General features: G+C 39.6%; 1 protein-coding gene across 4 annotated transcripts in view; it reads left to right on the plus strand.

Annotated features, from left to right (window-relative positions):
* dock3 (dedicator of cytokinesis 3) overlaps nucleotides 1–24139 on the plus strand; it is a 557701-nt gene continuing 533562 nt past the window's right edge. For all 4 annotated transcript variants that reach the window (XM_048254372.1, XM_048254373.1, XM_048254374.1 and 1 more), the window contains exon 1: nucleotides 1–477. In XM_048254372.1, the coding sequence (XP_048110329.1) occupies nucleotides 408–477 (70 nt within the window). In that variant the 5' untranslated portion in view covers nucleotides 1–407. The remainder of the gene's footprint in view (nucleotides 478–24139) is intronic.

The following is a 24139-nucleotide window of genomic DNA, read 5'->3' on the forward strand; positions in this document are numbered from 1 at the left end:
TATACGTTATGCACAACCGTGTAATCCGGTTTTTGTTTCGAAGGGGTATATGCGGTCATTACTTGATTTGTGAAGACAGAGAAACTGAAGAGCACATATAGCCTATTGCGAACAAAACAATGAAATTGTCGAAGGTCCGTTTCCTGATTGTCAGATGCGGGACGGTTGTCAAGGCTAAACAGTTTTAAACTCTAACGTTAGTCTAGATGCATAGGCGTTGTAGGCTGATAGGCTATCACTGGAGAGGTGGCACCTGAATCGCAAATAGCGTGTCGAAAATAGCCTATCGAGAACGTTTCCTCAGATTGTGTAGCCTATGGCTCTATGATTTTACCCGACCTCTAATAGAAACGTTTGTGGATTGGGACGTTTTTACCCAGCCTAATGAAAATGGTCCATGAAAACAAATGAAATACGACTGGCTAATCGGGAATAACATAATGTGGGCAACAACAGAGGAAGAGAAAATAGGAGTGGGTAAGTTGTTTCCATTTCTTATCGATAGCCTGTTACTCTTTCTGAAAAAAAAAAAAAAAAAAAAAAATGTGGAAACTGTCCTCATTGGACGAAATGGTGAAATGTAGCCTAAGTTAGCCTATAGCCTGTACCAGGGCTGCAGGGCTGTAGTGGATGCTAAACGAAAGTAAACGCAGTTTATCCACCCTTGAAATGTCAGATATGGAGTTTATCCACCTCTCAAGAGTTTATCCACCAATTGCAACTTTTAACATTCAAAAATCACACTCTATGATCCACATTCACAATATGAAGTGACACATCAACACTCTAAGAACCATTGTTATAAACATGAATAATAGGCTAACCCCCACTATCATTTTCTGAACATTCTGAATGCTTTAAAAAAAAAAAAAAAAAAAAAAAAAGGCCGCATGGCGCAGTCCACCTTACCGTAATCACAGAATTCAGGTGGGGCTATAGGGTATAGGCTATACCCACCTCTTATTTTACTACACCGCTGGCCTGTAGGCCTACCACAAAGTATTGGCTACAATAAGTCTAGCCTAATAATTTTTTAAAATAAAGTTGTCGACTGTGAAGAGTACAAATTCTGTAGAAATATTGTTTAGGGAACTTCAGTGGCCTAGGCTACAACTTATGGTTTGGCCTGTAAAACGTTGAAGTGGGCAAGGTAGGGGAGGCTACCCTGAGTGCGAGCATTGCGTGTCCAACATTTTTTTGGGCCTCTGCCGTGCCATGAATTCAAAAACTTAACGTAGGCTATAGGCTACGTCAATAACTGCAATACTAAAGTTAAGAAAATACCTTAGCCTATTTGTTGAATCTGTTAAAAAATCCTGACTGGCTACTGTAGGCTAAGATAACATTTCTGATAGAGGTCGTTAACATGTAGGCTTGGCCTACTTTTACCAAGAAGTCAGTTCTGAGCAGCTCCCTCAAGAAAAAGAACTAGTCCTATAGGCTTAATTACAGTGCATGCAAACAGTGCACTGTAGCCTACTGTTACTACTGCTTTTCTTCTTCTTCTAACCAAGTATACACGCGTCTAATCAGCTTGAACCATGTAATGTAACTTCATTCAAACACGTTGCGTACTGTAGGTCTTCTAAAAGGACACTTGAGCTATGTATTTTTAAAATGTTGTGCAATTTATACTTTTTCAGATAAAAAATATAACAGACTTAATTTTTTCCAACTGCTCAACTTCAAAGTCCTTTCTCTCGGTCTCTCTCCATTCAGCTAGGAATATTAATACAAGGCACCTTCCATTAAACTTTCTCTTCATCCATCTACTTCAAACTATTCATCCACCCATTAAACTATCTACCTACCTATCTATCTATCTATCTATCTATCTATCTATTTATCTATCTATCTATCAACTCCCATTAAACTATCTGTCTATCAACATCCATTATGTCTAATTTATCACCCGGAGAGAAGAAATAGTCTTTTCTGATTGGCTGGTGGGGTGGCTATTACTGTAATTCTGATAATGGGACACCTAAGTAGAGCTTATTAATGGTAAGTATAACAACCAAAGTAGGACGACGATTTAGCCTGGAAGCAGGCTTCACAACAATGGAATCAACTGTAAATAAGCTAACTGTCCATGCTATCGCTGATAGGGCCAAAGAAATATGTAAAATGAACAAGTCGGCTTCTTTTACAGTTTTTCTCGATTGCTTTTACCTGCTTAAGTAAACTGGAATCCACTTGGTCTTCATGACTACTTTCTTTGCACAGCAAAAGTTATCTCTTGCGAATGTGTTCACACATTTTCATTGGGTTCACACATTTCTCACATCCTTTTGCAAAACAGTTAACACAGGTGTCATTCAAAAGCCCCAAACTCTATTGGTTTTCCCATGCTAAACAAAAGGAAAACATCTTTTCACAGGTGGTATAGATTCCTTGCACAAGTCTGAATCTCCGATACACCTGTGTGAAACTCCTTTGCACAATTCTTCAATCAGCAATCATTCATTATAAGAGATGTCTGTTCTGTGTTGCTATTTGCAAGTATGGATCTAATGCACATTTAGACAAAGTACTGTATTGCCTACTTGGTGGAGAAAACAGTACAAAAGGTGTTTACTGTAGGTCTATTTCGATGAAAGTTGTAGTTCAATGAAATTTACAGTATCTTACTAGGTGTTTGCTGTATGTCTTACAATGACAGTTACATCTTGGGAGGAATGAATAAATTATTTTTTCATTCAGCACATTTTGTCTTTTCACAGTTTTTTTCTGATACCAGAAAAATGAGAAAGAACAGACATAGCAAAAATGCTCATTTTGAGAACTACATTTTGCATTTTGTTGTCCAGTGTGTAATGATTGATTAAAGAGTGTTTTTGAATTGGCAACAAGTTGTAGTGTTTGAAGGCAAGATTTGCTATTGCTGCATGTTTTAAGTGTTTTGAGAGAGTAACAGCCTTTTGCAAGCAAAATGTGTCATTTTGTCCAGAGTGCTTTTGTTCAGACACGGGTGTTAACTGTTTTGAGAACGTGATGTCAGAGTTGACACAGGTATCAAAACGATCGAGGAAAACTGTAATAAATTATTTTTTTATTCAGTACATTTAGTCTTTTCACAGTTTTTTTCTGATACTAGAAAAATGAGAAAGTAATGGAACAGACAGCAAAAATGATCATTTTGAGAACTAGATTTAACATTTTGTTGTCCAGTGTGTAATGATTGATTAAAGAGTGTTTTTGAATTGGCAACAAGTTGTAGTGTTTGAAGGCAAGATTTGCTTTTGCTGCATGTTTTAAGTGTTTTGAGAGAGTAACTGCCTTTTGCAAGCAAAATGTGTCATTTTGTCCAGAGTGCTTTTGTTCAGACACGGGTGTTAACTGTTTTGAGAATGTGATGTCAGAGTTGACACAGGTATCAAAACGATTGAGAAAAACTGTAAAATGGAACCGCTTGTTTCCTTTGCGTGCAACCGGGTGATAAGCGTGATAACGGCCTTCGAGGTGTCCTGTTATACTGCGCGTCGGGGAGTTCTTTGCCTCCCCCCTCGTCCATTAATTCCGTATAACAGTATAACAGGCAGCCGTTATCCCTTACATAATTACTACCTAGCAACCTACATAGCAACCAACACTTTATATACCATAGTAACCACTATGATTTCCATAGCAACAGCCTAACAACCATCTCAATTAACTTAGCAACAACCTAGCAACCCCTACCATAATGTCAACGTAGCAACAGCCATAGTAATCAACATCATTACCCTAGCAACCAGCATAGCAACCACTTTATATAGCATAGTAACCACTATGTTTATCCTAGCAATACCCTAGCATCTATCTCAATTACCCTAGCAACACCCTAGTAACCACTACCATAATGTCAACCTAGCAACCGCCATAATAACCAACATGATTATCCTAGCAACCAGTATAGTGATCACTTTATTTAGCACAACAACCACAATATATTCCCCAGCAACACCATAGCAACCATCTCAAGTACCCTAGCAACAATCTAGCAATATTAGGACTGTAATGATATGCGTACCGAAATCGCGACACTCATATCCACAAACTAGTTTCGCAGTGTGAGAAGACAAAATTGCGACACACCCCTTCTAGTGTTTCCCGCAGTGCTTTGCATCTTAACATGCGTCCTTCAGCTTAACTACCGGTAGGTTGTCCAAAAATAAATACATTTGTAGGTCAGCTCAGCCGTTTGGTAGAGCACATTTTGATCCATCATATTTAGTTAAAAACCAAACTTTAATCTAACCTCATGCAGCCATTAAAGTGCTCTTAAAGTGACCGGCACTAATTAGCCTCACGGTCTTAAAGTGACAGGCACTCAATTAGATGTACACACCACCAATACAATGTAGCCTAATGACATTAAAGATAAGTGAAATAATTTAGGCAGAATGTGGTTGTGGAAATAATTCACAGGCAGAATGGTTAAAATGAAAAAAAAAAATATATATATATATTAATATATTGTAAAAAAATATTTTCTGTCTTGTGCCATTTATTTTTAAAATTTGTTTCATATCAATTACTACCAATGATGTAAATGAAAAAGGTTAACAGAAAAAAAAAGAATAATTCTGTCTATAATGTGACCAGTTCACATGCTGCAATTATCATGCTTTGTAAATGGCATTTTTTCACAGTTTTTGGTGATATTTATGCATGCAACACAGACATGACCGGGATTTGGTATTCGGTTCGGTATTCGGCCGAATCTTAAAGAAGGTATTCGGTATTCGGCAGAACCTTAAAAATCAGGATTCGGTGCATCCCTAATCCAAATAAAGCCGAACAATATTCAGTATGAAAATTCCAAATAATATTCAGTATGATAATATTAATAATATTCAGGAAAAATAACAATATTCAGTATGAACCGTATAGACAGATAGTATGTATAGATATGTAGTAACAGTAATATTATAGGAGTAGTAAAAAATGTATGTGCAGTAAAAACAGTATAAAGAGCAGTAGAATATGGCAATGTACTGTACAGTATATGTGTAATTACAGTACATTTTGTAAAAATATTCTGTTGGGCAGAATGTCCGCCTCCTTGTTGTCCCTGTCAAGGTTGCCATGGTCGTGGATACCTCAACAGTCACATGCAAGGAGGCATCTGGGGGGACTTAGTTGGTTGGTTTGTCACTGGGATGCAAGGCTAGAGTTCAGTAGGGTGACAGCCACAGGGAAGAAGCTTCCTCTGAATTTGCTGGTTCGGGTGTGGAGTAAAAGCCTCCCGGAGGGGAGTGGGGTGAACAGTCTGTGGTTGGGGTAAGAACAGTCTTTGATGATGCTGCGCGCCCTGGATGACCTTGATGGAGGAGAGTGAGGAACCGATGATGCATTGGGCAGTTTTCATCACCCTCTGCAGTAGGGCTGGGTGATTAAGCGATAGAAATATGTATCGCAATAGACATGTAATCGATATCAATGAAAAATACGTTCGATAGAACATTCGATAATTAAAAGCAACACACACCTTCCGCCTTACGTTGTCCATAAATAAACAGGCTATATCTTGCATTGTAGCTAGTATGTGCAACTCCACCAGAGTAGGCGATAGAAAGTAGGCCTACCTCAACACAGACTCTCAATGAGTCCTTGCCCGGTGTACTCTCTCTCTCTCTCTCTCTCTCCCTCTCAACAGACGCATCCCTCCTCAGCATGCACAAATCCAAACATTCACAATCGTGCAAGACGACTGGCTAAATTGCTATTAAATCTGGTTAGCATCACGAATCGCTGCACGGATTTGTTCAAAACTGTTGCATTCAAATTGACTGCTAAGTTCTAATCATCTCAATCCCGACGCAAATGGAAAAATATTTTCCAAGACTCAAACGGGCCTGTCCCAAGGAGAAAAAGTATTCATTTGAAACTTAAACACACAAGGGGAAATTGAACAGTCTAACCAGTAGACTATGGTAAACTAGCACAGTGTTTTTCAACCACTGTGCCGGGGCACACTAGTGTGCCGTGAGAGATCATCAGGTGTGCCGCAGAAAATTACCCAAATGTCACTCACTGGTCCAGAAAAGCAACTGTTGCATCAAAGAATTTATAACCACATGCTCTCATTGATTGTATGATTGCACTATTTGTGGTATGCAGGCATTGTTACAATAACAATTAAATTAGATATAGTTAACAATTAAATTAGATATAGTCACCTAGAAATGAAACAGAGGGTGCTTGTTTTATTGAGCATAGAAGCCATAATAAGGCCATATCTGTGTATTATTTGAAATTTTAGGCTATGGTATGTTATTTTTTCTTCACACAGGATGTTAGTGTGCCGTGGGACATTTTAAGTGTCAAAAGTGTGCCGTGGCACAAAAAAGTTTGAAAAACACTGAACTAACAAATTAAGCTACTTTGTTTACAATATTTCCAGGCTTCAACCAGTGCTGCTTTTCATTCAGACTTATGTGCACATTTATTTATTTGAGTGTTTTTCATGATTGTGTTGCTATGTTTGCTTTGATTGATAACTGAGGTGATTAAGGAAGGTTAAGTTTAAAATAAAAACTTTTTTTTCTTCTGGTCCTTATCTGAAATAGATTTTTTTAAAAATCAATAATTATCAATATCGACTGATATGAAATACTTATATCGTGATACAGTTTTCAGCCATATCGTCCAGCCCTACTCTGCAGTGCTTTCAGGTCTGAGTCAGAGCAGTTGTCATACTGTGATACAGTTTGTGAGGATGCTCTCTATGGTACAGCGATTCACCAGGATCTGAGAAGACAGGTGGACCTTCTTTAATCTTCTCAGGAAGAAGAGACACTGGCGAGCCTTCTTGATCAGGGTAGAGGTGTTGAGGGTCCAAGAGAGGTCCTCAGAGATGTGGACACCCAGAAACTTGAAGCTGGTCACACGCTCCACCTCAGTCCTGTTGATGAGGATGGGGATGTGTGTGCTAGCTTTTGACTTCCTGAAGTCCACAATGAGCTTGTTGGTCTTCTTGGTGTTGAAAGACAGGTTGTTGTTGGTGCACCACAATAGGTGCTGGACCTCCTTCCTGTAGGCTGTTTTATCGTAGTTGTTGATGAGACCAATCACCGTAGTGTCGTCTGCAAACTTGACAATGGTGTTAGAGCCTTATATGTGCAGTCGTAGGTGAAGAGGGAGTAAAGTTGAGGGCTTAGCACACATCCCTGTGGTACGCCGGTGTTCAGGTTGAGGGATGAGGAGGTGTAGTTATCTAACCTAACAGGCCTGTTGGTTAGGAATGAGGTTAGGAGGGGATGATGGCGTTGAATATGGTGTTGAATACTGGCGTGTCTTGCAGGTCTTGAGGTGGGCCTGGACCAGCCTCTCGAAGCACTTCATGATGTAAGTCATTAAGGCTTGTTGCAGTGGAGTGTTTTGGCACTGGCACGATGGAAATGGTTTTAAAGCACACGGGGGCAGCTGCTAACATCATGACTAACATCATAGTTAGCAAGCAATTTCATAATATTAATAGACAATAGAGCCCGACTGATATGGGATTTTGAAGCCCGAAACCAATAACGATATCTCAGTATTTCAAAAGCCGATAACCGATACATCGGTCGATAGTCATTTTGAGGTCCTGAATGTGAGGTCAGGATAATCGGTCTGGGGGTCGTTTTAGAAAAGTTAGCAACGGCGTTGCTGAACCACTGTGGTACGACGCAACTTGCGACCAAACAACTACATTGTTACACCTGTTTCCAGAAAGCATCGTACCTGTGTCGCAATTTGCTACCTCCGGCGTTCGAACACCGTAGTTCCAACAACGTTGTTGATGATGCAGCGATACATATCATTGGTGGAAACAGTGGCAACGTGTAATACCCCACCCCCTAGAAATGTTCTGCCACGGCCTATGTCGACATTTTTTCTAATTTAAAACGATTAATGCTGGCATTGTCATTGCCATCAGAAAAAAACTAAACCTATTGCAAGCATATAAAACAGTTAACTTAAGCCAACCAATATGAGTCATTATTTGTGTTAAATATCTATGTTGGAAAAAAATATATAGCCTGGACGAATTTCTGGGTATCACAAATTTTATCAACTGTCTTGTGGCTTAAAGGCAGCGCGTCGGTGCTCTGCACGCTCGGCCGGAGTTCGCATCCTATCTCTTCTTTTTACCTCTGTGTAAGAGTAGGCATACGAGACACAACAATATGTTTTGACCATACATATTTATGTATAGCTACTCTACATTGAGAGACCAATAGATACAAGACATCAGTCAAAAACAATTGAATCTATGTGTCACACTAGTTCACCTGCAGGTAGCGAGGCGTAAGAGGACAATCTCACATCATAAGAAAATCGAACCTACAACGCTGGGATAACAAGTCACCTGCTTTAGCCACTACACCATTTATCACTGTGCTGATTTTAAGAGTCTGTGAAGAATGAGCCAAGTAGGGGAGTCAGTCTCTAAATTAAAATAAAGCCACAGGATAGATCAATCATTGAGTCATGAGATAAACATCAACTTTGCAATTTTTGGTTAGGCGCTCAGAACACCAATTGGAACTACCAAGGAACGACACAAGTGCGACTGCCCAGGGGCAAACGACCAAACTTTGCGTCCTTGTTTGCGATTGAGAGTTCAAACTTCCTTTTCTAGAAACACCAAATCTAAAAGCGACGGAGCGAACTACCAAGGTTGCGACGCAAGTTAGCAAGAAACGAGCCACTGGACGTCATCTATTGACATCTCTTTGAAAACTTGAGAATTGTGCGGACCAATTTATGCGGCTTTATACAATGATGGACAGATGAGCAACTTTGCCTATTCAATGTGACGTTTGATATGACGTTTTGAGGAAGTTTTTATTAATAAAATCGGTTGGGGCATGGCAGAGTTATTAGACTGAACGTCATCGGTACTGGATTACCCAAATTAGAATGGGCCGTCTGCAAAGGGTTAAGTACAGGGCTCCAGACTGTCCAATGACTGTGACCAAATGCTTGCATTTTCCAATATTTTTTGACATAGTGAGCGTTTTTTTACGTTTTATTATTTTTTCTATTTCATTTCATTTTGGAAAACGAGGAAGCCGGTCTTTGTTGGCCAATATGTTCTGGAGAGATTTGTCCAGCGTTTCTCAACTGGAGTGCCCTATAGTTTAGTAGCATAACGCTTATCTGCCACTGGCTTTTTAAAGTTCAAGTTCAAGTTCAAGTGCTTTTATTTGTCATATACATTTTACATGTAGTGAAATGTAAAAGGGTCCTTTGCTCTGCATTTGAATAAAAGAACATAATGCAAAAAAATATGTACACAGTAAATAAAAGCAATATATAAATAAATAAATAAATGCAAGTTAAAAACATATCTGTCTTTGGGAGAAGAAAAACTTATTTAAAATGCGCTGAGTTGAGCAGTCTCACTGCCTGTGGATAAAAACTCAATCTCAGTCTCTCAGTCCTTGTGTTGAGACAACGCAGCCGCCTGCCCGATTTAAGCAGGGAAAAGAGACTGGAGTTGGGGTGAGAGGAGTCTTGCATGATCTTCTTCGCCCTTGCCCCCACCCTCATGGTATATATGTCTCTCAGGCTTGTGAGGGGGGCTTTTATGGTCCACTCCGCAGAGCGCACCACTTTCTGCAGGACCTCCCCGTCTTGTGCTGTGCAGTTACCGTACACTTAAGGTACACTATGCAAGATTTTTACCTTAATATAACCTTTCCGAAACGAACTTGTAAAAGGGGAATCGTTCACCTATCAGCCTAGCCATACATCATAGCCGTAGAGAGTTGCTAACGAGAGAATCAACCATGCAACTTCAAGAATAGTCGACCCAAAGACATCTTACGAGAATCGTGAAACCTTGTCTTACCTTGTCAGTAGATAGTTTTTGCCTGTTGTTAATCCTTTGACTCTACAACAAAAGCATTTTGTTGATTTTGTTGTTGTGTACAGGGGGAACAAGCCACTAGAAGTAGACTATTTACAACTATAGTAAATATAAATATATTGCGACTCTAGGAGGAGCTCTACAGTCGCTAAAAATACCTGAAACGGCATAGTTACCTTTAAGGTGCCACCAGCGCTATGCTTATTTCAGTCTAGCATCGCAGACAGCAAAAATCGAAACCTATTGAGATTTGTAGATCAGTGCTGAATGTATGCAGTCTAATAGTCTCAGTTTAATCTTACCTAATGCATTCAAGTGACAGAGAGTACATAAACTCTGAGGGAGTTTACGTGGCGTACTGTAGATATAGCAACAACTTAAGAACTTATTAAATAACTTAAGAAGAATAAAATAGCACATTGTAATTTCTGTATACCAAAGCATCTATCAGTAATACAGTTGAAAAATGTGAATAATGGCATTGTAGATCGATTTAAGGTGTGCACCCGTACATTTTGTGCTTGCGCTCCTAAAGTTTTCAGTTAGGGGAGTGCTCTTAGTTAGTCTGGAGCCATGAAGTAAACATAATTCCTTGAAACTATTGTGTTCAGAAACTGAACTAAAGCTGAACCAAGCTGTGTAAACTTTGTGTTACTGTTAGCGATTTCTCTCATTGACTCAATGGTGTGCTGTTAGCATGCCTTCCCCCTTGTGGGGGCAGTAACCTACATGTTGAATGGATCTATGCTGCTGACAGTTCTGTTATTATACCATAACGACACATACCAACCATAATGACAACATTCTTAAAACGTGAGGTCCTCAGTCCTCACTAAAGATTGCTAAGTCGACAGCCAATCAAATCACTTCTCTCTCTCCCCTCACTTCTGTGACACTAAAGCAACTTTGGAGCATGAGTACCTCTTGTTGTATTTGTTGGAAGGGATTCAGGGCTCTACAGTGCGCCCATTTCACTCGCATTACGCGAAAGTAAAAATGATGCCGCGGCGAAAGTGCAAAAAGATTTAGGCGACTGATGCTAATGACTTCTAACCATGTCAATGTTTGTCTACAAAATACACCGCAACATCGAGAAACATTACTGGTGCAAACCATAGAATCACGTCGCGAATGCAGCATAAAAACTACACCTCCCATCAACGTTAGCAGTTTCGCGTTGTGACTCGCTAGTAGTCGCTTCTATCAAATCCAAGAGCACGCAGAAAAAGCGGAAAATTAGACTAGCCAGCCAAGATGCAAAGATTGAAAAAATTAGTTCTTCTATCCACCGAATTCATTGGATATAGGAGGAACAGGATGAGATTCTGAGAATGCAGTGAGAGAAGGAAAGGTAACCTAACATGCCTTTCAGCCCAGTTAACCTATTGGCTGCAATATGCAAAATATAGCTGTAGCGAACCGGCACAAAAGTAGCCTCCCGTAATACTCCCATTTTATTCAAAGGTAGAACACTACTGACAACTCCAGGCTTCCACGCATGCTTGTTTGTTTACATCGAATACAAGCTGAAGTGCAAAACGAAAGTAGACCTAACGTTTGCCTACTGCCCCTATCAATGCAGATATTTCAAATAAAAACTAAAAGTATAAAACATATATACTTGATTAGCCTATGTTGGTAGCCCTGACAGCAAATGTAATTTGCTTCCGCTAGGGGCGCGTCTAGATTTCTAGGCTACTATGTTGGGTTTTGTGGAAGAGAAAATGGACTGTTTTAGTTGTAATATTAGGCAGTATGCAGTCAGATAGGTCATCATGGGCATATTTGGTTTAGCTATAGATGGATTCACAAATAAATAAATGAGCCTACATTTGGCAGGATACTTGATATACAGGCTAAATGCAAATATGGCAATGTATTATATTATTTTACATTAACAAAATGTAGGAAAATAGAACAGACTGAATAAAGTAAAGTAGGCACTGATCTTTAAAATCCTGTTTCCTGTAGCCTAAATGTTGTCAGTCATTCTTAATGTGACTTAACTGACTGTGCGCCCAAATTTTTGTCTGTGCTCCTAAATTTTTTAACTTGGGCGCACAAGTGCTCCTGAAATTTTTTTTTAGTGTAGAGCCCTGGGGATGCTTGTGTGTTTATATTATGACGCTTACAATATGTCGATATTGTCAATTTGATGGAGCCTATTGTATTCAAGAAACTTTTTCATGTAGCCTTGTTTTCAATACAGTTTAGTAGCCTTATATTTAAGACTAATTCATTTAGTTTTCATTGTCAGATGACTTGGCTTTATCTGAAGCAAAATGCCGCCACTGGTCAGCCTGGGTTCGAATCTCAAACCCAATGTTGCGAGACCCTGTGGCTTTGGATCACTTTGGATGATTTGATGTACACCAAATCATACTTAAATTCACAAAGCTAGAAACATGAAAACAAACCTATGAACAAGTTGATCACTCATGGGTAGTACTGCCATTCCAATGCTAGGGAGAGAAGTAGGTCTACTTGAAGCTAGACCCCCCACAGACTGTGAAATAAGAGAGAAAAAAACAAACAAAACAAATTCATTCATCTTGACCATGAATGAGCCTTTGTGATGCAGTTGGGCAAGCTCAAAACAACTGCATGAACCCTCAGGGCTATTTTTTAACTAATTCTGGCAATGATTTTGTGACCACCATCTTCTTTAAAACATTCTTAAACCTATGGGGCAGAGGGACTCAAAGTGTGTCAAGATTCACACCATTCTCTATTGAATTGCTCATGGAGTACTCATAACACAAATATCACATGCACGTAAAGTGAAACCATATGACTTCAGCTTTTAAATGGAGCTAGTTGCTGTGATAAATGGTTTGTGAGAAAATTAACTTTGAAACATTACATTTAATCATACATTCTGCATACAGCTCTGTGTCCATCTCCACACCCATTCTTCTTGGAATATCTCATGTCATTTCATATCACATTTCTTTTCCCTGTTTGCCTTGATTGATAACTAAGGTGATTAAAATCATTGGAAGGTTAAGTTTAAAATAAAAGTATTTAAATTGATTTTTTTTCTCCTGGTCCTTATTTCAAATAGGTAAAAAAATATTGATATTGATATTGACTGATATGAAACTTCTATCGTGATACAGTTTTCAGCCATATCGCCCAGCCCTGAAATGTGGTAAAATTACATTGAAAATGGCCCAGATGGTTAAGCACAATAATAACCTAGGTGTTGCATGTTTGCCTATGTACTATGTGCGTGCACCATTTGTTTCATTATCATGTGCACCATCCAGTATTTGTAAACTTTACAATTTATAATGTGTCTAGAATTAGATTACTATTACAGAAATAGACTAACAATGTACGCAAACTAACCTGAGATGATTGAGGGCACCTGCAATGCGCAGAGAAGCGGCGGTCATATAGGTTTAGTCATAGTTTTTTTTTTTTCTTTTTCGCATGTGTAATTTTCCGTCAAGGATTCCCGGGACACTGAAAGACCAGGGTGCACAAAACTTGGTGGGCATGTAGCACCACAAGGATAGCATGTAATTATTGTTTTTCGTTTTGATCTGTCCCCCACCCCCCACCCCGCCCCGCCGGACTGGACCCCCCAAAAGGAGGTTAGGGTGGACACAGTTTTTATATATCTATGAATATCTCGAGAATTGTAGGGCCTAGGAGGACCACCTTTTTTGTTATAAGGGGCCATGTCAACCCATCCCATAACCACTCATTTCATGTATAGCGCCACCTAGATAAACATTGGGGCAGCCGTGGCCCACTGGTTAGCACTCTGGACTTGTAACCGGAGGGTTGCCGGTTCGAGCCCCGACCAGTGGGCCACGGCTGAAGTTCCCTTGAGGAAGGCACCTAACCCCTCACTGCTCCCCGAGCGCTGCTGTGGTTGCAGGCAGCTCACTGCGCCGGGATTAGTGTGTGCTTCACCTCACTGTGTGCTGTGTTTCACTAATTCACGGATTCGGTTAAATGCAGAGACCAAATTTCCCTCACGGGATCAAAAGAGTATATATACTTATACTATATGAAAAAGCTAAAATAAGATGTTGTAATCGCAGGTATCTCTGACCTGACATGGTCAAAACTGCACAAAATTGGAAGTGTAGGATCATTATGATACCCTCTGAATACACACCAAGTTTTTTGGAATTCCGTTCAATGGGGGGGGGGGCATACAATAAATTAATTTATGTTACTGTACACCAACAGACTTTTTTGTGAATATCTTGAGAACCGTAGGGCCTAGGATGACACATTTTTTGTGTATGTTTGCCTCCAGGGGCCATTTAAAACCCATTCCATATGCACACATGTGCATAAACAGATACACACGCTCACACATTCACAGTAATCATACGTATGACACATACACACACAGTAGACAATACTCTCTCCCGACTCTGGCTGGATCAGCAGGTTGCAGGATGTGTGGTGCGTTATACACGAGTGCTGCAGGGACGGTGTAGAGTGCCCTCTGGTGGACAAACTATACAACGCCAACACTCATGACATGGTTGAAGGGTGTTTCGTCCGTTTTTATTTTATTTTTAAAATATTCATTTATCGGCTATTATAAATACCGATACCGATAGTTTGGAAAATGCCTAATATCGGCCGATAATATCGGCCCGCCGATAAATCGGTCGGGCTCTAGTCTCCATGTCATACTGCAGTCTTTCAATGGATTGTAAATGATTGTGAATGTCCGTGGCTCTCTATAAGACCCTATTGTGCTGTAACTTTTACAGACAGTCTTAACAGCTACCATTGAATTTCTAGACAACTCCGGTCTGAGTTTGACGGGTGTAGTAACAATAACTAGGGGGCGGCTTTTGCGAACGGTCAATTGGTTCATTCACTCCTCTCTCCACCTGAAACTAGTGTGAGGTGATCATTCTGGCACATAATGGGTGTTGTGCATCACTCAGATGGGTGCTACACATTGGTGGTGCTTAGTGAGATTCCGCCTCTCCTGTGAAGCACTTTGAGTTAGGGGTCGACAAATTATCGGCCGGGCCGATATTTAGCATTTTTATAATAATTGGTATCGGTCATTTTTTCCACCGATAAGCTGATATTGAAATGGATAAAGAATGAAACGCGCTACTTTGTCTGTAAAGCATCTCTCACTCCCGGCATTTGCTACTCTGTGGTTGAGAGCATTGTCCCGCCCACTACACCGTCTGATTTGTTAGTTAGCACGAATGCAGCCAATCAGAATCGAAGACTGAACACAGAAAGTTTAGAATTCTCACTGAGGCAGACTGTACACTGGGCTTTAGCGGTACGGGGCTATTTTTCGAAGGTTGCTGAAGTTCCAATGAATCACAATCCTCTACACTGAAGTTGCAAAAACACCACTTCGTAAACTATTGTTTCTTTGATCCGGATCAATAAGTAAAGCACCCACTTCCTCCATTTAGCTAATTACAGTGCATGAAAATGCACTGTTCTGTTATCTGTAGTCTTCTTCTTCTTCTTCTTCCCACCAAATTTCTGCGTCTAATTCAACTTTAACCGTTTAACATAGAAACTTTGTTTAAACTGTAACGTAGGTCTTGAAAAGGACACTTGAGGAATGTATTTTTCATTTTTGTAAACTTTATACTTTTGAGATATTAACATAAATCAAGCTTATTTTCCCCCATAGACTTTGCATTGGCACTATGACATCACAATGGGCTAATTAAACTGATTTGCACCTGTATCTACTGCCAGCTGCTCAACTAGGCCCCATCAAAGAGCCAGTTAAACTGATTGCACCTGTATCAACTGCTTTCTGCTCAACTAGGCCAACTCTCTTTGTGTCTCCATTCTGCAAGGATATAAGGCATATTCCATCCAACTTTCTATCCATTCATCCTCTTCAACCATTCACTCATCCACCCATTAAACTATCTATCAACATCCATTAAACAATCTGCCTATCAACATCCATTCAACTCTGGTCTATCAACATCCATTACACTATCTACATTCAACTTTTAAACTATATACTCTGGCTCAGGCTTTAAGCATACAATCTGGCTCTCTTAAGACTACAGGTCCTGTTCAACTATTTCCTCTGCCCACAACTTTTTTTAAATAAATGTCCTCACTACAATAATTCACTATTAAATAATTGAACTATTTAAACTACTCAACTATTTAACTGTTCAGCCATTTCAACTATCAGTTGTCATCAACTATGACTCCCGCCAATTGTTTCCTCTGCCCACAACTGTTTCCAAATAAAAGTTTGTTTTGCATTTTCATGCACTGGTCATTTTCTCAAAATTACATTTTCTAGTTCCTGATTGATGCATGTTAGTGATATGCCGTTTACTAGTTAGCCTACAAACTCGGGTGCTGCACGTCGGAAGTTCTTTGCCTCCACCTCGTCCATTAATTGTGAATAACGGGACACCTCGGCGGACGTTAACCCTTACATAGTAGACAAGTCCCAAATTATGCAATAGCGAACGTCAAAAAGTCTAGTCTAGTCAGAAAAGTCTAGTCTAGTCAGAAAAGACTACAGGCACCCAGGGCCAGCCGTAATTTAATCCGACCTGATCTAAATCTCGTTCTGAGCTGGCTACTAACTTGCCTTTTAGGCTTACAAAAGTGTAACTTATAGCCTACATATAGACACAAATTGCATGCTTAAATAGCCTAAGAACTATTTTAAAACTGTTTTGTTAAACTATTCAACCATAACACTTGCCATCACGCATGCACCTCTTCCTCTCCCTCTCTCGTGCACTCACACACACGATGGCAAAGCAACTTCTTGGTGACAGGTCCCTTAACAAGCACATAGCCCACTGTGTAGCCCTAGTCTATGAAAATAATTGCGATCACTCAGATCTTGGACTAACATGATACACAAGATTTACACTTGTGATTCAAGTTGATAGACAATTTTGTATCAAAAGAAGAAAGAAAAGTTTGCATAATTAAATGCTTTTGAATTACATTTTTGCAGCATATCGCCGTTACTATCTACCCCCCTTTGACAACTGACATATCAGTTTTACATCGGTTATCGGCCTCCTGTTTTAGTAATTGATATCGGTATTGGTCCTGAAAAAAACATATCGGTCGATCCCTACTTTGAGTGTCAAGAAAAGTGCTATAACTGTAATATGTTGTTGTTACAATAACCCTTCTCACCCCACCCTACCCCTTTTTACTCCTGTTATAGACTCCATAAATTTAGATATTTTACATCATCCCATTGATCAAATGGTAGAGGCTCTCAATCATGAATTAGGCGCTCTGCTTGACAGAGTGGCACCCTTAAAGACTAAAAAAAGGCCCTGTAGCAAACTGACACCTTGGATGAACGAAAATATCCATGATCTAAAAAGATCATGTAGAAAAGCTGAGAGAACATGGAGAAAAACTAAGTTACAGGTTCACCCTGCCATTCTAAAAGAAAAAATAGCAAATTATAATAGAGCTATTCGGAATGAGAGAAGGAACCACTTCTCTAAGGTAATTGCTGAAAACAGTGGAAACTCTAGGGTGTTGTTCTCCACCATTGATAGGCTATTGCATCAAACACCTTTTGATACACTCAGTCAGGCATCCTCTCTAAGATGCGAAGAATTTGCAGACTTCTTCAAAAACAAAGTAATTTCTATTAGGGAGGCTATTGGTAACACAAGTAATATGTTTGATAGTACACCCAAAAACAGCCCCCCAAAATCAAGGTTCTTTAGCACTATTACTCAATCTGAGCTTGGTAAAATTATAACTCAAACCGGCTCCTCAACATGTGTTTTGGATCCAATCCCTACTAGATTCCTCAAAAATGTATATGATAGCTTAGCTCCCTTTATTCTCAAGGTAATAAATACATCATTAGAAACAGGTATATTTCCAACTGCTTTTAAAACCGCTGTTGTGAAACCTCTACTTAAAAAGTCGAATCTTGACCATACCAATCTGAGCAACTACAGGCCTATATCAAATCTACCGTTCCTGAGCAAAGTACTTGAAAAAGTCGTTTGTAATCAGTTAAATACCTTCCTCAACGAAAACAGTGTCCTTGAAAAATTCCAATCAGGTTTTAGATCAAATCACAGCACAGAAACAGCTCTAGTAAAAATAGTCAATGATCTTAGACTGGCTACTGACTCAAACAAAGTCTCAATCCTTATTCTTCTGGATTTGAGTGCGGCATTTGACACCATTGATCATAGCATCCTAATTCATCGCCTTGCGAAGTGGGTGGGTCTCTCTGATAATGCTCTAAACTGGTTTCAAACCTACATTACTGGCAGAGATTTTTATATCAGTCTAGGAGATCATGTGTCTGAAAAACATGACTTGCCTTTTGGTGTGGCCCAGGGGAGCTGCCTTGGTCCCCTGCTATTTTCCCTATAAATGCTTCCTTTGGGAAACGTCATAAGTCAGCATAATGTTAACTTCCATAGCTACGCAGATGATACCCAATTGTATATTTCTGTGGAGCCAACTAACCCAGATGACCTTTGCTCCCTCACTGCATGCCTAACCTCCATTAATCAGTGGATGAGCAAAAATGAATGAATTTATAGAGGAAAGGAACATTTGCCAGGAACATGTTTATGCAAAGAAAGACCTTTATTAAAACAAACACACAACTATGTACAAAGCAAGGATCTGCCCAAACAACATATGGGTAGCTCACGAGCAGCCCAAAAGGTACAACTCCGTGAACAGGCTGTTTTCCGCCTCGGGGCTGTAAGTAACTGGCGGTTCTTTCTGAGGCAGGCCCGTTTTGCAGACGTCTATGGCACGTGGCTCTGTACTTCGGAGTCGCCTCTAACCAGGACTGCAGCGTGGCACAGAGTTCAGAGAGCTCTGGGCTACGAAAGGACGGCGATCATACAATCCATCCAGACACCCAGCCAACAACGCAGTCTTCATCTCCAAAGTTCCACCTCGTCCTCTGCTAGCACACTCTGTCTCGATTCCAGCAGCTGTAAAAAACAAATAATAAAGACAATCAGTACTGTGCGATGCACTGCGTATGGACACAACACATCTATCAATGCACCTGAAAAATAGTCACCAAAAAAAGTCTTACCCTCTTTCTTCTCGATCGACTCAAAAAATACACTTTAATAAAGCAACTTACACTGGTTCTGCTCACTTGTTCTTTTGCAAGGCTACTAGGCTACTCTTAGCTTTGGTTTTAGGCTAGGCTACTTTTAGCTTAGCCAGCAGTCATCGAACATATTCTTACCGCTTGGGATTGTGCACTCGTCTTCTCTTCTTAGAGTTAGTCTCTCCCGCACAGTTTTTCGACTCCAGAGCAGCCAACCTGTCCTCTATGGACAGCAAGCTGGAGTTTACCGAATTGCTTGAATAACTTACAGACAGCTCCGAGCAGAGGAGGTCACGGCCTCATTAAGAGGCAATTTAGTTTGTGAAATCAAAATGTACAGTTAAGATCGGTATCTATTATCTATCAACTGTTTTAAGTCAGGTTACATTATTGGAGCTTGCAGGGAACAGACATGTCATACTCAGCATCATTTCTGCCTGTTGAGCGTATTGCTGGGAGTTGTGTGGTTAACACATCCACTGTTTAAGCAAGACCAAAGGCCACAGTCATGCCACCATGCACAGTTCACTCCCCCTGCTACCCTGATTTGCATTTGTATAGCTCACAGCGAGGGGGTCATGGGGAATGACTGCCAAGCAAGGCCCACGTCAATTTCTGACAATTCATGGCTTGGTTGCCTGCAAATTGCCGTGAACAGCCATTAACCTGAACTTCCACGGCAATCTACAATGCCTCATACTGACGAAAATCTTACTTTTCATGCAGTGTATACTCAAAAACAACCACACACTCTGCACACACTCAATTACAAACACAGAAAAAGGAACAAAGTAGGAAATGAACACAATTTGACAAACGTGACTTATTTTTGTGGAAAAAAAATGTGCTGGACTGGGCGGCGGTCATATTTTGTACCGTTCTGCGGTACATCTAGTTACATAAGGGATAACAGCCGCAGAGGTGTGCCGATATTCATAACAGCAACGTCATGCCACTCTAATGGACATGTCCCTTTTCAGGGTAAATGAATGGCTTCAATTCAATATGAACTAACTGTGCCAGACCTACTTAGGCAGAGTGAAAGACTATAAAATGTAGGAGTTTGACAGCGTATTTTGCTGACAGTGCATGTGCACTGTGGCCAGAGCAAAGTCAGACACACAAAGTGGGCTGAGTCAGGCCGACGTTAATTAATAAAAGACAGATAGATCAGAATTTAACACTGGTTGCATCTGATTATTAAATATTATATATATTAAAGGAACCGTATGTAAGAAATGTAATTCAATTAATCATACAATGGCCCTGATTTGTCACTAGACATTAGGAAATCATGCTAATTTCAAATACTTATATCACTGACAACAGTAGTCCGGCCAGGATATCGTCATTTAAAAAAGTTAAGTTGCAGCCCTCAACTGATGTTGATGTTTACATATTTGTGTTTTAGCCTGATCCGCCACCCTCCACCTATCTAGTAATCACAAAGTCAGTAGTGTTTCGGCATCTGGGTTGCCAGCTCTGCTCTAGTTACCACATATGCGGTGTACACCGCTCTACAGTATTTTGAAAGTGATTGTAGTACCAGTTTTGGCCAAAATCCTACATATGGTTCCTTTAAATATTATATATATTAAATTTTACTTCACCGGAGAGGCCCCCGCCTTGACATATCTTCCCGCTACCTACAGTATATTTCTGCCAAACTTGGGGCCTAAATCTGTAAGCCATCAATGATCAAATGTTTAGAACAAGCTTTGTATAAGTTATCTTTAGCCTACATCAAGAATACAAAGTAAATACAATGCAAAAAATCCTAAAATTCAAAATCTAAGTGAGATAAATAAGCTTTAATCAAGGGAATAGATACTTATTTTTCTAATATTTGCTTATAACAAGACATTTTGCACTTTTTTATTTGCACCGTTTTGACCTTGTTATAAGTGAAAATGATGTCAGCAAATAATAATAGGCTAACGTTCAATTAATCTGCCTACCTACCTAGGCTGTGAAATTAAGGCCTACAGTAAGCTCACATCATGCCTGCTTGTCATTTGTTATGGTTATGGTTATGGGATTTTGCAGACACCTTTGTCCAAAGCGACACACAAATACAAAAACAACATAATATTTAAAATATAACAGGGAACAGATTAGAATGTTGGTCAAACTATAATAAGGAGAATAGCAATAATAAACAACAATGTCAATTCAATCAATAGCCTCCATAAAATAAGCAATGAAAATGAGGGAAAAAGCAATAATAAACAATAATGTCCATTCAATCAATAATATAAAATACAATGACATGGTAAAACTATATTAAGGAGAATAGCAATAATAAACAATAATGTAAAATTAATCAACAGCCTAATGGAAATAAAACAATATTATACAAACCATAAGCATTAAAGAACTAAGTGCATGTTGAACAGGAGTTTGTGTAGTGCTCACCAAAATCACAAAAGTCCAAGATAGATTTTCTTTGAGTTGTTAGGTTTTTTAACCTTTAACTAATGACATAGAAAACATATTGAATTGCATCCACATATCAGTAGCCCAAAACCAAGATTCAAGCAAGCCTTCCTCGGAAATCCAATTACTTTGTCACATATTTAAAGTGACCGGCACACTGACACACGACCAATAAAATGTGACATTAGATAGATAAGTGTAAAAGTTTAGCTCACAGGTTGAATGTGGCCTGTCATTAAAGGTGCAGTCAGCAATTGTACTCGATTTCAAGCGCATAAAATGTTTTGTCACATTCAGCAATCATCTCCTCACGACCGCTAGCTGCCCATTCCGTGATTACAGTATAAAAAAAAAAATGGTCTCTGTAGGCAGCCCAGGCTCCAGAAACTGGAAACAAACAAACTGGGGGCACCCTGTCCCCCTAACAAAAATGAAACCTTGTGTGGAGTTTCTCTGAGAATACTGAAGGTAGCTGTGAGCTACCTCTCCGTCATGTTTCATTTGGTCCTTGGTTCCAGTGGCGCAAAAAGTGGGTATGCGCTATATGCGGCGCATAGGGGCGCAACACCACGGGGGCGCCAAAGCGATGGTAAAAAAAAATAAAAATATATATATTTATTTGCTATTTTCTATATGTAGCTACTGTTGTACCATTTCAACATTTTGTCAGTTATAACATTTTAGAGAACTAACAGGCTAGAGTAGGCGCCCTATCTCATAAGATTCCATCATAGAATTTTGACATAGAAGAGGGAGTGGGGGCGCCGTGAGCACTGAGCGAGCAGGTAGGCCTACAAGTAGTGAGTTGCTGTCTATGGAAAAAGATACAGCAAAAAAGCTATCGGTGGCTTAAAATAGAAAATGACAGAGGGAAAAGGAGATGGCATGTCAAGGGATGCGACAGCAGTTAAATAAGTGGATGGTGAAAGACAACAGGTAGGATTTAAAGTGTGACGTCTGCTTGGAGGCTTGCAAATATTTATGTTAACAGACTAGCGTTTGCTAAGCATATGTCGATTGAAACATAGCTTATTCCATTCAGATAGCTAGGTGGCTACCATGCTCATACTGCACTTTTAATGGCAAACAAATGATTGGCCTTTTGTTTACTTGTTGTCTAGTTGTTTGTGTTTGTGTTTTTTTTTGGGGGGGGGGCGGGGGGGCGCAAAATATTGTTGTTGCATACCCCTCAAAAAATGGGTAACTGCACCCCTGCTTGGTTCAAATATAATGTAGGCCTACATTGTTTTTAGGGCTGTCAAAATAATGTGTTAATTTCGAAAAAATGTGCTAAAAAATAAATCACATTTCATAGTGACCTTTAACCCAGTGCAGGTCTGGCTACAGTGACTGAAGGAGGCAGACGAGAAAGCACTGCATTTAGCCTACGTTTAAAAAAAACGCCCAGATGGAACTGTCGACAGGAGCATGTTCTCTGTGATTTCTGCAGAAAGGAATTTCCGTACCATAGGAGTTTGTCAAGTCTGAAGTATCACCCTAATGCAAGCAAACCGGAAAGTACAAATTAGCACACCCCTTGATGATAATAAATAGCGCTAGCCGCCAGCCTTGTCAACGTTAACTTTGCAAACTTACTGTTCTTATCTGCCAACATTTTAATTGAAATATTTTTTAAATACATTCATAGCAAAAATGGATCTATGTAATTAATCAAAAACAGAGTATGTAATTAATTAGTTAATTTTTTTGTATTCAGCTGACAGCCCTAGTTGTAATGACAATCTCAGAATCATGGTTAACTCCCAGTATTCCTGATTCTTTTCTTTCCATTGAAAAGGATGAACTGTATTGAAAAGCAGCACTGTTAAGACCGGCGGTGGAGTGGCCTTCCATATTAGTCAGAAATATGTGCGCATTCAATATCAAAATTTGAAACTGAAATTGAAACATTAATAAAGCAACACCAAAGAGTTTTTTGTACCTTAAAATAATGTTTCCAAAATCGTTTCAGTGGTTCATCAACTTGTACAACTAACAGGGTGAACGGCACTTCTGCATTTGCTTCGCAGCCCTCTATCGGCTATAACCGCACTATGTAAGTTTGCCAGATCGGGTAGTGGATCTGTAGTTCAATGGAATGAGACATAAGAAACTACTAATTTGACTTGCGTTTGATGTCGCAATACATCGTACTTTCATAAATCATGCAACATATTCTACCTTGTCTGTGGGCATTGTTATTTGCAATGCCGGTGCTGGATAAACAAATAGCGTGAATGCGACAGAGGGAAAGTGCTTTGGTGTTGCTTTAAAACTGGTAGTACATTTTATACCCCAACACGCAATTATCATTATTGTCTCCTACAAGCCTCCTAATGTCAGTAATCAAGTGCCTATCTATCTCAGATCTCTGACATAATTAAATCATAATTAAATCTTACATCAAAGGAGCTTGTAATTTTGGGTGATATCAACCTTGACTGGAATGATGGCTCATCAAAATCTTTGAAAACCACTGCAATGAAATTCTGACTATCAATAAATCAAGGATCCGACATGAATTAGCAAAACACGCAGCTCAATTCTGGATATTATCTTCACAAATCAGCCCTCAAAATATTTTGTTATAGAGAACCATTCAACTCAAAATTTTATTTGCCCGCCTAAAGCTTATTTTGCCCCACCTGACGAAGTCAAAAGAAGCCAAATCTGGCAACACTGACCAACACACTCTAAAGTTGGCAGTTTATATTTGTACTAGAATGTTCAGAAAACAAATCTAGTTCCAGACAAAACAGAATTTAGGCCTAATAGTTATGCAAGAT

The sequence above is a fragment of the Alosa alosa genome, chromosome 10, assembly GCF_017589495.1.
Source record: "Alosa alosa isolate M-15738 ecotype Scorff River chromosome 10, AALO_Geno_1.1, whole genome shotgun sequence".
Taxonomy (NCBI): Eukaryota; Metazoa; Chordata; class Actinopteri; order Clupeiformes; family Clupeidae; genus Alosa; species Alosa alosa.